Source organism: Falco rusticolus, chromosome 2, assembly GCF_015220075.1.
Source record: "Falco rusticolus isolate bFalRus1 chromosome 2, bFalRus1.pri, whole genome shotgun sequence".
NCBI classification, from domain to species: Eukaryota; Metazoa; Chordata; class Aves; order Falconiformes; family Falconidae; genus Falco; species Falco rusticolus.
In genome coordinates this window covers 26,053,370-26,068,224 of record NC_051188.1, presented here as the reverse complement: position 1 = coordinate 26,068,224, position 14,855 = coordinate 26,053,370, and the positions used below count along the sequence as shown (strand labels likewise).

Below are 14,855 nucleotides of genomic sequence, written 5' to 3'. Positions count from 1 at the left end.
TAAGAATGTACATATACAGTTCCCTTTACATATCATTTTCAACTGTTTCAACAAAGAGAATAATTCGCACAAATTTTTGATTGCAAAAAACATAATCTAAGTCTAAACATGACTATAATCTTGTTTTTCTCCTCCCTCACTTGAGTAACAACCCCAATTCCTTTCCCCTGTTTTCAGAGATATCCAAGCTTACTTTGCTGGCTTTTTACTCTTGCACAATCATATGTTTCATATTGTGAGGGAGGGATTGATTTTTATTGTTTGTTTAAATGTCATTGCCAGTGTGTATAGCCCCTGATATCCAAAATTTTCCCCACTTTCCCCCCCTTTCCTCCATAAAGCACGTAACACTACTACTAACATCAAAGATCAACTTCAATGGTCTTTTTCAACAACAATAACTAAACAATTACAGCAACTCAATTCTCTTAAGTGGTGCCATAACAGCAAACAAATGTGTTTGATTAAAAGGAAAATGTAAATAAAAATAATCTTGCATATTACAACTGTGAATAAAACAGTAAGAAATAAATACATATTTTTGTGAGATTATGAAAATAGTTAAAGATAGTGTTGCTTAAGGAAAAAAAAATTATCTCAAACATATACATACTTTCCATACATTAGAATTAAGTGACATATGCACCTCCACAGGTAAAATATTACTTGAATTCCATACCTTCCTGGTCACATTGAAAGAAAAATGTAAAAAAGTACTTCTTCCTGAGGGAAAACATGTTTCACAATATTCCTAGGAAAAAGTATCTCTTGGTATAGTTCAAGGCATGATAGAAAGCAACCACTTAATAGAACGGTTACAGAATATGCAGAGACAAGCTCAACACCATAACAAAGTCAATCTTACTAGGTGTCTTCTCACAGAAGGTCCCACAGAACAATTAGCTGTGTGTCTAACAGCCTAAAGCAACTCGGAAAACAAACTTTTGCCCCCCTCTGCAGGTAAAGCTCTGTGGCTACATGAGGACCTCTGAACTGTGCTCAAGCTCTAAGTGGCTTATGTGGGTTTAGTATTGTTCCAGGACATGTTTGAGCACCAACCTGGCAGATGATCAGGTATTAATAATAATCAAGACTCCCCTTAATGATTTACAGCTGGCCAGAAACTTAAATATTTGGGATAGGGACCTCACTACTGCAATGCATACATTTGGCACTTCAAAATTAGATACGTACAGTGTGCTCTGCCTGAAGCTATACCTTGGAAGGACTGAGTAATTTAAACTGGTTTAGAAACAAAGAACTTGATTATTAAGCAGTGCATCCAGATGCGAGTATGCTACACTAAAGCACTATGACCTGCACTAGCTTCCTCCTAATTTTCAGGTAAAATTTAAGGTACTTTTTTTCAACCTAAGTGATGCTGAACCTGCTCACATAAGCGACAGTTTTTTTCTCTCTGTGGGAGCCACTATAGCTGTCTATTTAATCAAACGTAACAGAAAAAACACAACTTAGAAAAGCATATCTAATGTGAGAAGAAGAAAGGATAAAGTGGAGAGAGCATCCTGCTATAGCAGTATCCCGCTGAAACAGGAACTCATTGTAATGAGTCAGGAACACAAGGGATCACATCCCAGTTGCCACTCTGAATGAACCAAACTTGACAGGTATCTTATACAGTCCAGCTTTGTGTACCTTGTCATGCCAAAAGAGTTCAATTGATTAGAAACGAAATGAAAGATGTGAACCCTCAGCTTTCATTTCTGCTAGTCTCCATTCTGGAAAAGCTCTTCAGGATAAACTGTAAGCCTTACGCTTCTTGAGACCATAGTGAAGGGAAGTGTTATGTTCAGATAGCTTGGATATTTTAAAGTTCACTTATTTGGTTAGTTACTCCTGTAGGTGTGTGGGAAAAATGAAGTAAGTTGTTGAATCAGCATATGACTTGCTAGGTATATTTGGAAGAATCATCTAAGATGCAATAGTTGTAACTTGAAAATTAAGTATCTCAAAACACCACCAGAACCAATACAGAATGTTTTCTAGTGTAACTGTGTCTGCTGGTTGACTGCATATTTTGCTTTCCCACAGTTAGGGAACTTCTGAAGACTCTCCCACAAATACTCTCTGGTACCTAACAAAAGGAGAACTGATGTGGCAGGCTGTGTTGAACAGGCTTTTTTCCTTAACAACCTGATTGCATTGCAGGAATTTTATTGCTTCTGAAATAACAAACTTGTTAAAGTTTGTTCAAAATGGCTTCCAGGATCAGAAGTTATAAAGATAGAGGCTGACAGAGGATGTTCATAGAAAACTCGTTTCTTTAGAAAGCCAAACTAAAAGCACTCACATAACAGGCTACCAGTGGGGACTGTCCAAATGTACTGGGTTAGGCTGCCTCTTGTACAATTTCTGGCTAATAAACCCAGGACTAACCAAACTGTCCCCCTGATTGATTTTTCAGCTTGCTTCTGTTAACACTGGTGGAAAAAAAACACACCAAAAAAGCAAAAAAAAAACCCAAATCCTGTCCATAGGTCAACAAAAGTGCTCACTTTAAATATAGGGACTGTTAATACAGTTCTGGATACCTTCCTGCCGCTTACATATGTAGGTCTGTCCCTATACGTTCTTACTACGATGACAGAGATTTTTACATGGGAATCAATTGCATAGTGAAGGTGAAATAAGGTGCAGAATAGTGGATCCTGGCTGCTTACATATAGGCCTTTTTTTCTGCAGTCTCTGTCCTATACATCAAATAGCTCATCAGCTTGAGCTTTGATAAGCTAACCAGTTCCATCCAGGGTGTGGTACCTTGGGACCAGGGAGAAGCTGCAGACCTGTGCACTAGGCAAGTGTTCAGTCATAGGCTCCATTGCACAGCCTTGGAGATTTCAAGTAAAAAGTTTTGCAAGTTATGGAAAATAAATATAAATTAAATAGGCTGATATGAGTGGACAGTAAAAGCACGTGAAGCACTCTCAGAGCCGTTCATAAATGCAAAAGAACAAAGTTTGAATTGATTTAATTTTAAAGCTTGGAAAGCAGGAAATCCAGCTGCCATTTTGAAAGTTGAAGATGCTCAGACTTAGAGTGGGGTGCAATAAGGTGCAAACAGACGGGCTCTTCAAATCTTATCATATGTGACTGTCAACCAACTTATAAAATACTAAGCTATTTTGGACAGTAATGTAGAAAGAATGATTAGAATAAACACTGAGACATCTAAAAATAGTATGTTATAGAAACTGTGGGGCTTTTTTTTTGTTTTTAGTGTGAAAGCCAACTGCATATCAAAAGTATAACTGTTTCCAGTTTATGCCTGAATCTATACTCTAAATTAAACTCATACAAATATGTTTTTCTTTTTTATACTTAGACTTGAGGATCAAAAGCTGAATATATAATAAGCAGAAACTATGGAAATCTGGTTGAATTAAATTTCCTTGTTTGGAAGTACAAGGCTTGTGTGGTTATGTGTCTACCATAAAAAGGGAAAAAGAATGACTATTCTTCCACATTCCGGTCCCTTCCCTAAATAAGCAACCCTCGCAACGGAATTCCTATCTCGAACTCTAATTTGGAAGAAAAATGGAGTTTGAGGGGAGAAAATTATTCAGTAGTACATGCTGAATTCAGTGAATAGTTTCCATTGAGAAGCCTGAAAAACTAGGAGAAATATTGACTTTTTTTAGTGTTTTCTAATGAAATTGATATTCGTTATTTAACTGATGTATTTGTGTGTGCACGTATACATACATACTTTCTTAAAGAAAAAATATAAGAGATGGAAAAGCTTAAGGTACTTTAGACACCTCCAAACAGAGAGAAAAAGTGAAAGAAAATGCAAGAGAGAGGAGAGAGAGAGAAAAAATAGGGCTGGGGGAAAAGAAGGAGAATAACTACTACCTCTGACTCTGGAAGCCTCAGAGGTACAAGCTGTTGGAGTCTGGGAGAGAATTATTAGGAAGCATCACTGCATACTTGCTACAGTCCTTCCTGAGCTTCCCCTGTGGTTGCTCCTTTCTGACCTCTGGGACCCCCCCAGCCCATCAGAGTCACTGGTGGAGGGATGGCAGCTGCTGCAGTAGAAGGAGAGCGTGTGATGGGCAGCAGGGCTCTCCCAGCCTCACAGAAGAGGACCCACCAGGGAGGGAGGAGAAAGGTTGGAGGGTGAAGACGGGACCACTCTTGGAACCACTGTCATGCCTTGCTCTCCAGGAGTTGACAGGGATGAAGATATTCCTTCAACACCTGCAGGGTAGGCTTTGGTTGCTGCTGGAGACAACATAATGTGCTATTGGGTCCTTTCTTTGAATCCATTACTCTGACAGCAGATAATGCAGCACAACTTTCTCTGGTTGGCCCCAAATAAATGATGGGGGTTTTGCCTGCAAAACCTAATAATTTGAAAATCTGTCTTCTCAGTAGAGGCCCAATTTATTGTTCTTTTCTTTAATTAAGAAAATCTACTGTTTGTCCAACTCCATTAACAAAAACAATAGAAATGATCTTACATACTTTAAAATAATTTTGAGATGACAACAGAAGAAAAAACAAGAAAAGATGCCCCTCCATTACTCCTTAAAAATAGGTAGAGAAAAAGTACCGACCAGCTTTGCTTATCAGAGATTGTTTTACACTGGTCACTCTTGTAAAGAAAATTCAGTGTCAGATTTTCATAATAAGAAATATTACTGTAACTAAATGTGTATATGTATAAATATTAAATGCATTCTATATTTAAAAAGATGAGTAAATCATATTTAAATTTTCCATCCCAAATACTTATTTTGTGACCTTTTTGTGGATGTAGATGCAATTCCTTGGTGTGTTTAGTGTTTTAATTACTGCATCTGGCCCTGTGCAAGGCTTCAAAATAATTTCAAAAGTGTAAATGACTCCTTTGTTTGAATCTGGAATAGAAAGTTTCCCTTAGGGCTAAATTATTTACTTTTTATTATTATTATTTTGGTACTGTTACACAGTTTTAACTGTAAATCTGTGTAGTAGTAGAACTTTTGGCACTATTCCAATTTCCACTAATGACAATGTCAAATGTTTTTTTCAATTCAAAATTGCTGAAAATTGTATTGATTTCTGTTAGTTTGTCTGAAATGAGACTAAAGGCTTACTTTGCATAGGCCACAAAACAGATGTTGATAGTGTTTGGTTACCACCAGTCTTGTCTGGACTTCAAACATGACCTGGAAGTGAAAGGTCTTATATCTCATTAATAATAATACAAGCTGTCAAATCCTCATGACCTCGCACAGGGCAGTAAGTCAATACACTCAGCACACTACCAAGAAGTCTGGATAGAGGGCTTATCACATTTAATCCTCAAGCCAATGTGGAATAGCCACCCATGCTGGCTTGGATGGAAGGTCAGCCTTGTTTAGTAGTAGCAATGCTGCTTTCTAGAAATATCTCTATGCTGAAGTTCAGAGTTGGTAAAAGTTAGGGCAGTGCTGGGCTGCTGTGTCTCACTCACACCGTCCTGGCACATTTGCATTGTTTCCTAGGTTTCCTTCCACCTAGGGACAGACGTACAAGAAGAACAGAAGATTTGTAGTGAAGGTTAAGATATGTTAAGAGTAAGATGCATTAAAGGCAGTTAGGTGCTTTCCTTGGGTTTATTTGGATGAGATGCTCAGTCTCCTCGTACAATGGAGTGAATAACATGTATTTATTCTTGCAAGACTGTTGTGAGGCTGTAATTCACCATGGCTTATGGGATGTCAGATTCTGAGTTGACTGAGCCCAGGCAAATAACCAGACAGATGCCTGCCAAAGCCTTTTGTTTTCCTAAAATAACCCAAAGCCTTATATCCTCCTATCTTTGTTTCCTTTTTCTTTCTAGAAACTGCTCTTTAGAGAGCAGTAAAAGACTTTGTCAGGGATACTTTGATTAGCTGGGACCTATTTGTTGTTGCCACCAGCCACATGACAAAATAGCTGAAATGTGCTCCAGTTACAGAACATGTATCTTTCAAAAATGTCATTAAGGCTAAAATCTGCTTTCAGATGTGCACAAACAATTCTCATCAAGTCAACTGCAACTTCACAACAAAGGGAAGAGAACATATTTCTAAAATGTAAAATTCATAAAACCTGAGTGGTTCAACATTTATTCTGGTGTTTGCCTTTTTTTTTTTTTTTTTTAATGACCTATTTTAGAGCAAGTGGTGCTTTGAAATAAAAAAAGTTTCGTGAAAGAGTATTAATTATCTGTTAAAACATATTTCCTTTTGAGAATGCCAGCTTACAATATTAGAATAGATCCACATATTTTTCATTTTGAAAAAATCACCTACTAAGCAGAAGACAAACTGTTAGTGAATTTGCATTCTCAGGTTCTTAAGAGAAAATGTAAGTATTTAAGAGCCTTACTGTAGCATTAGAAAATAGAAAAGGAAAAGAAAAAGGAAAAAGTTAGTAATATTAACTCACTACAGTGGATTTGATTGTATGAACCACAGATTCACAATATATTAGAAAACAAAATTGACTGGTCTATCTCAATCATTAGTTCTAACAGAGATGTGACTTGCCTCTTGAAGTGAACAGTCTGGGAAGAAAAGGAGCTAAAACTGAAACAGAAAAATTTAAAATACTTTAATACATAAATGCTAAAACAAGAACAACATCTTTTGATAACTCATACTGTAAGACAGTTAAAGTACTGCTTTAGTTAAAAATCTCGATGCAGACTTAAAAGTCATAATTCTAAGACATAATAACATGGAATCTGATTTTTATATTTTACTAAAATGCTACTTAATATAATGAAATCTGACCAACTGCCATTGCAACATATGGAATACTAAGATTATATAATAAAATATTCAGACTATAATTATTTAAAAATTCTCCATCCCATATGTAATTTATCAAAGTGAACTTTGCATTGATTTGTGCCACATGGTTGATGAAAAACTATAAAGAGTCTCTGGAACAAAAGGTATGTACAGATAACTTTGTACGAACAGTCTCAATCTGTTTCAAGCTTTCCTTTTTTTTAGTTTTAACTTCACAAATCAAAATATTGTAACATTTATATTCTCTTAGTTAAAAACTTTCTAAAACCTAAGGCCTCATCTTTCTAAAACGTGCCTCAGTTTCATGGAATAAACTATGTTTAATTGTTTTAGTTAAATGTGGACGATCTTAAATCAATTGAAACCTGTTTTATAATGATTTTGTTTAATTCCTATCCCTTGCTGAGACAACCCACATCATTGTAAACCAGGTTTAAATTGATTTTAGCTTTAAAGTTAAATTGGAGGCATATCTGAATATAGAAATTCCTATGTGTTATTCCTCTATGAACAGTAACTAGATATAAATGATGCTGTGATATACCATAACTTGATATATCTCAAAGATTTCCAGTTCACATACACTGAACCCATCTAACTCTTTAGCCTACAGTGTAGCTGTATTCGAACCTGCTCTTCAAAGCTGTCAGAGGTGGTTCTAACCATCTTAAGCATAAAACCCACCTCCCTTGCCTACTGCTTTTCATGATTTCAGTTATTCGACCCAAGTTTCAGAGTCACATTGTATATTCTGAAAACTGTGGAAAACCTTGATACCATTATATGCAAAATCATGCAGCAAAACAGAGGGCATGGAGGGACTGTTTTTTTCAGCAATGGGTAAAATTTACAAAAGACACATACGATACCATGTGTGACCATTAACTCTCAAAAGCATTTCATCTCCAAAAATGAGCAAGAGTCGAGTAGCAAAGGCTGCAGTTAATCTAATAGTAAAAATGAGGTAGTGGAATGTGGGTTCTTTTTGACAGGTTTGCAGGTTTTGGTACACATATAGAAGCATTAGCACATCATCTCACCACCCTTGGAGGCACCCTGCTTGCTTTGTTAGTGTTGGTAGGGAGCACAAAGGCTAATTCTGTTAGGACAGACGTCCTGTCAATATTTCAAAAGTTGATTTGTTTCAGTTTCTGTAATTTCTGTTTTCCTAATACAATATCTCCAAATTTCTATAAACTTTAAAAGCAGAGGACTAGAATTACTGTGCCATGTCCTGAAGGAGAACAGGATAGCATATATGTAGTGATCTCTAGTAATAAGCTACATTGCACATTAATACTTAAGGATGCATTGAAATACCAGTTTTTTGCAGAGGGATGTAGCTATAGGGGTTGTACTGCATCAGTGTGTTTGAACGAAATGGCAGTGTTGGGGCATATATAAGAACTTCATAGCTGACTGAAATTTTCCAGACTGGGCAAGAATTCTGCGTGTCCACTTTGCAGTTCTAATTAGTATTTCAGTGTAAATGCACACTGCAGCCTTTGAACTACAGCTAGTGTATACATATTTGGTTGGAAGTATTGTTCTTATATCTAAGAACTTAGCCAATGCAGCACCAAGTTTTCCTTCTAAAGCAGAAAGGGACATTGATCAAATTATTGCACTAATCATCCTGCTTGATGCGCTGTTTTATTGGCTTAAGACAACAGTGTCTCAGCAATGGCTAGCTGCAGATTGAGAAAGCAAGCAGATTGACGTATCAACTGTGATAATCATGTACTGAAGGTTACTCCCAAACAAAAGCATTTACTTCCCCTGCTCTGCTGTGCTTTAGTTTCAAAGTGTGAGACTAACTTCCATGTAGGAGTTTTTTGGTTTTTTTTCCATTTGTTTATTTTTTCCCCCATTTGTTTATTTTTTGTTTTGCTTTGACTTTTTTTTTTTACCATCCATTTATGATCTTTGCTACAAATTTCAACTATGGCATCAGAGGAAAATGCAGGAGCAAAGATAGCTATTTTAAACATTCAGTTATGCAGAAAAAATCCTGAGACACCACAAAACTACCCCTTAGTGGAGTAGTTTATTAAAGATTTTCCTAAGTAAATTAACCTAAAAATGTTATACTGCATTTCACAGTTCTCACATTTTTATCTCATCTGAGAGAAGAGTGCATTTTCAACTTTCAACATGCCTTTCTTTCCAGACTACTTTCCCAGGAAAGGTAGTATTGGCTCAAGACAGAGCTGTAACAGAACCTGCTAGAAGGTGGATAAAAGTGAGACCTCACTGCATACCTTCAGCCAGGGAGAAAGGTCTACAAAAGCTCTCAGGTACATATTCACAGAGGATTCATTCCCAGCTCGTATGCTAACTAACAAAGTTCACAGCTGGGTTACAGTCTCATTCCCTTGTTTACAACAGGCAACTTTTTCCCTGGCTGTGACAGATGGGTTGAGATACTGCAGATCCCCCCTAACTCCATCACTGAGAGAAGTGGGTGCCAGCAGGAGCACACGTGTCTCTCCACAAGCTGTGTGGCACTTGGGATCAGGTCATGGCACACAACCGCATGCTGACTCGCAAAACCCTGAGTTGTGGAATTAGTACTCTTTTCCATTTTAACAACAACAACAACAACAATAATAATAATAAAAAATAGAGACACTCCACAGTGATTTTACAGAATTTTCAACAAGTCATCACAGGCAGCAATAAAAGTACTTTGAGGTATTGCTATTTATTGCATCTCTGCTGAAAGACTGTGCAATAGGCACATGCTTTGCAATCAAATTCCTGTAGTTCACAGAAGTAGGGCATCATATTAAATCTAGAACACAAAGAATCTATTCGCACTGTAATTGTATGCTTAGCTGTCAATATTAAGACACCAACCACAAAGGTTATGAACTAACAAGTTTAAAAGAGCCTTTTGGCTCATATCTTAGTTGTGATGAAAAGTATAATTACCTGCAAGGTTGTCAATCTCTTTCTCTTGGAGCAGGCTAACAGCATCATCATCTCCTTCCAGCATAAGCTCTGTTTCTGCGTTCTGATTTACCACAGCTTGACTTCGGAAAGTCTTCTTTGACTTCACTACATCCTCTTCGGTGCCTAAAAAAAGTTGGAAATGCTGTGAATTTAGCTGAATAATTTTTTAAATATAAAACAACTAGTCAAGTAGTAAAAAAATACAGTATAGATCTTTTTTATTGATAAAGGGAAAGAACATTTTCTAAAACTTTATCAAAATTTACAAAATAAGCAGCCTTATTCTATCTTTCAAAATATATCTTGAATAAAATACGAATTTTTTCACAAAGACTCTCCTGCTTTTAATAATTGCCATTTACTTTATGTTCAATTTGTTCCATTAATTTTATACCTGCAAGAAATTCAGCAAGGAGTTTCTCTAGCGTTTTTGGTGTCCTGACTCTGATTGACCTTTGAGAGCTCAAACCACCTACTCTAAATAAAGAAGCTGTTTTTAGGAATTCAAAATCTGTCATGATTTTTGTTTTAGAGATTGGGGGGGACAGGGTGGTGAATAGGATATAGGTTATCTCAATATACAGTAACAACAAGGTAGCCTATGCAGAGATTCAGAAAAGACTGAAAAAAGACAAGCACAGTAAGGGAATTTTGGTGTGCATCTCTGTGTGTGTTTCTAAGGTGCACAATAAAAATGTTGGTATATAGACATGTGCCAATTACCTCAAAGGGCTTCACAGGTAAGTCTCACCCTCCTTCTTGCCTACAACCAACTTTTTCTATTCAGACTGATGGTTCCTTACAGCAGGAGATAACCCCTTCTTACACTTTGAGAAGGTCCAACCAATGCTTGCCAGGGTTAATTTGCATGATGTAAAATATTAATCATAGTGTGGTCAAATGATAGAATCATAAGTAGCTTTCATATCATAAATAACTTTAATGTTACTGTTTTGACATTGCCATGGTATTTGTTTCTTAGCTGGGGAGAGGTCATCAGTTCTATTTTCAGTACTACAGACTCATAGTAGCCTTAGGCAAGAAAGCTTTCTATTTTTTTTCTAAACAGAAAACTCTGCATCTTCACCTTGGACCATACAGGATCTGGGTACCTCTGGTTCTGCCAGAGAAATGAAACTCAAATGCAATCTCTCCTTTCTATAGGATAATTTGGAAATTTTCTTCCTAGTAACCTACAGAATGATGGGTGAAATCTGAGCAAAATCAGGTATGTGTGGATTTTGTTTGTCATCACAGAATGGTCAGAATTGGAAGGGACCTCTGAAGACCATCTGGTCCAACCCCCTGCTAAAGTAGGTTCTCCTAGAGCAGGTTACAAAGAGTCACATCCAGGCAGGTTTTGAATGTCTCCAGAGAAGGAGACTCCACAGCCTCTCTGGGCAGCCTCTTCCAGTGCTCTGTCACCCTGACAGTAAAGTTCTTTCTCATATTCAGAAGGAACACATATGTTACAGTTTGTGCCTGTTGCCCCTTGTCCTGTTACTTGGCACTACTGAAAAGAGCCTGGCCCCATCTCCTGACACTTGCCCTTAAGGTATTTGCAGACATTGATAAGGTCCCCTCTCAGTGTTCTCCAGGCTACACAGGCCCAGCTCTCTCAGCCTTTCCTCATCAGGGAGATGTTCCAGTTCCCTCATCATCTTTGCAGCCCTCCACTGGGCCCTCTCCAGTAGTTCCCTGTCCCTCTTGAACTGGGGAGCCCAGTACTGGACACAGCACTCCAGATGTGGCCTCACCAGGGCAGAGCAGAGGGGCAGGAGAACCTTCCTCCACCTGCTGGCCACGCTCCTCCTGATGCACCCCAGGGTCCCACCGGCCTTCCTGGCCACCAGGGCACACTGCTGGCTCATGGGCAACTTGCTGCCCACACTGCCTGAACGTACAACATGATGAATACTATTATGGCAGATGTAAAATGATGAGGTAAAGCCCAGTAAGACTCACAGCCTCACATGAATACAAGGAGAACTAAGAGGAATATAGTAAGCAGACAGGTTAGTGAAGATAGATGCATGGAATGGAACTTCTGCCAGGTAGTTTTGTTATTACAAACAGTAGGGAAGGTGTTAGGATTTTATCTCCTACTCTTATATGAGCCTTTTAATTAGTTTGTGCACAGGAGAGTCACACCATATAAATAAAAGTGCTGGAGGCATATTTTTCTGTGAGTGTGTTTACTCTGAAGATCACTGTTAGCATGCCACTTGATACTGGACTCTACCACAGGCTGAGACAATCTCATGTTTTACATTGCCTAAAATTAACCTTTTTTATACTATTGCTATTATCCCAATTGCTATTTCCGAAACTACAGAGCAGGTAAAGACAAACAAACAAACAAAACCCCTGCATTTTTTTCACCAAGCCCAAAATTAAGGACAGCAGCTCTAGTCTTCCTGTTTGTTGCTTTTTCCATTAGGACCATACTGATACTAATAGCGATTAGACAACACCAATGTCAAAATATATATATATATATTTATATATAAAATACACTGTATTTTGCTGTGCTCAGTTATTAGGCTGTGATCATCACCTCACTTGCATAGGTTACTACTTAGTGCAAATAACTGTAATTATTTACCCAATTTAAAATTGAATCAAGTAACTAACGGGTGGGAAAGTTTTCAGTATTATGTCCAGGGTTTGGTTTTTTTTTGTTTGGTTTGTGTGTTTGTTTTTAGTTTTTCTTTTTTTTTTTTTTCCTAAGTCACAAAAAGGAGTAGGAATTGTAGAAGTTTAGAAAAACACAAAGGAGTTATGTGTTGTAACAGATCTTCAGTTTTACCAATTCAGAATTGTCCTGAGTATTTAATCACTAGATCAGGATCTTGTTACACTTGTGTTTACTGCAAGGGAGTTTAGCATCACTTGACACAAATAATAGCTCCTGCTGTGAAGCATTTGAAGTTGAAGGAGATTCAGCCTGAGATGATCTAACATGATGGAGGAAGGAAGCATGAAAATATTGTTCTCTTCGTTTTTGGTAGTTCTAGTGAGTGTTACAAAAGTTTCTGAGTTTTTATAAAACGTGATAATCTTCAAATAAATTACTTCAAAAGTACTAATTTGGAATAATCAGTCAACCATTTCTGTACTAACTGGTTAGATCAGTGACAATCCTTTAAAATTATTTATGCATGAAGACACATTTTTAAAATTACAAGAAAAAAAGTTCCAGGTCTGAAATTATTACTAACAATCAAAGTGCATCAGAAGAACCTAAAATTTAGTGTATTTTAAACCCCTTGTGATGAGGGTTCCAGTTACCAGATTGCAGAAATATTGCCAGACACCGATGTAAGAAACATGGTAGAGTAGAAAGCATTAAATAAGTTTGGCAAATTTGGAGCTTAGCAACAAGACAAATGTTTCTAAAAGCCATACTGTTTTATAGTATTAAACATACATTTATCTAAAAGAAATATAGTAAATGGCGCCTCTTTGTTTCGATGGAAAAAAGTTCTGGTTTGGCTGTTGTTTAAATTTATCACTTTGTTGAGCGCACCTCAGTTTTGCTGTACTGTACCAAACATTTATCTAAATGAAAGTGTACGAGACCTGGAGTTGCCCTTCAATCACTATATCCTTTATGAATTAGAGTTCCATTTATCAAAATTACAGCAAGAAGAGTAAGGTCTCACAGGGCTGTCTCATTACAAGGCTTGTAAACACTGTCCTTACAAAGAAATGGTTTAACACCTAACAAATCAAAAACTGATTGGGAATAGAATTTATTTGAGATCATCTATCTTCAGAGGACGTGCTGCACTGAGTGCACTTCGTGGCCTTTCTACCCATTCATCAAGAAATTAACAAGCGAATACCACAGACCACCAGATCTCCTTGGATCCTGAAATGTGAAATATGTTCAAAACAGATCTGTCACGTCACAGATGTTCCATTTTTATATTTCAAGAGAACTTCAAAAAGGTTTTAAAATAAGAGAACCTCCTCAAATGAGTAAAAAGAAAACGAACTTGTCTCTTTAAAATGAGACAACAAACTGAATAAAAAATTATATGACATAAAACTATGTCGAGTATTGTTAACAATGATATAGAAAGGAGAGATGAATAAATGAATACTTGATATTTCAGTGCATTTGGAAAAAACTCAAACCTCAAATTATTTTTTTAAAGCCCCAGCAAAATTACTATGAAATGAAATCTATTTCCAGATATGTCATTTAAAACTTTTTTTAGGACACAGGGAGACTGTATTTTAAAGACACAATAAGGAATTGTATTAATATCCGTTCCTAAGTGTAATTAGAAAATGTTTCAAATTCACTAAGATAGGCAACAATTAAAAGGAAACCAGATAAAATTTCAAGAAAGCAACATTTTGACATTGGGGTGCACAGAACTGGAACTGGGAGATGCTATCAGTTCTTGTCCTTAACAAACTCCTTCTTAAGGGATATTTTTCTAGACTGATATTTGGAAAGAAGCCTTGAAATAAGCAGCCAAGTATTTCCTAAAACTACATTTTGCAAAGAAGTTAAAAGTTGTAAGTCACCCAGCTCACACAGCAGTCCAGCTGAAGTTGGTGCCTTAATTTCTTGAAACTTGAAGGCTCTGTCTTAAAGATGTTTCAAGGAATGTATGTATAAGACTAGATAAACTATTTTTCAAAAAATCCATCTTTTGTTTAAGCTGTTATAACCTTGATAAATTTTTTATATGTGCACATTAATAAATAGATTCCTACAGTAGCTTCAGGACAACTGAAAAGAGCTCCTCTTAAAAAAAATTAAAGAAACCAACAACCACTCCTCTACAATACCTGTGTTTTTTATATGTCTGAAAGGTTATATGAGCTGCACAGTAAACTTGTACAGTACTGCCAAGGATTTACTATTCAGTCTTCCAGTAGTATTACTTTTCCTTAAACAGAAATTAAGCAGACAAAAAAAGCCCATACCAAACCCCCACAAACCCCTAATAATTTCCAAAGAACAGGAGAATCTCATGTTATTTTGCAGCTACAGCTCTAGAAGTATTTAATACCGGCAATATTTAAACAATTGGGGGGTTACTGTTATTGCAACATTGGAGTTTTTGCCTCTCTATTTTCAATTAAATCAATAAA

At 36.8% G+C, this 14,855-nt stretch overlaps 1 protein-coding gene across 6 annotated transcripts in view; it reads right to left on the bottom strand.

Moving 5' to 3' along the window:
- NBEA (neurobeachin) overlaps positions 1–14,855 on the bottom strand; it is a 509,705-nt gene that overhangs the window by 158,717 nt on the left and 336,133 nt on the right. For all 6 annotated transcript variants that reach the window (XM_037377448.1, XM_037377449.1, XM_037377452.1 and 3 more), the window contains one exon: positions 9,720–9,863. In XM_037377448.1, coding sequence (XP_037233345.1) covers positions 9,720–9,863 — 144 coding nt within the window. The remainder of the gene's footprint in view (positions 1–9,719; positions 9,864–14,855) is intronic.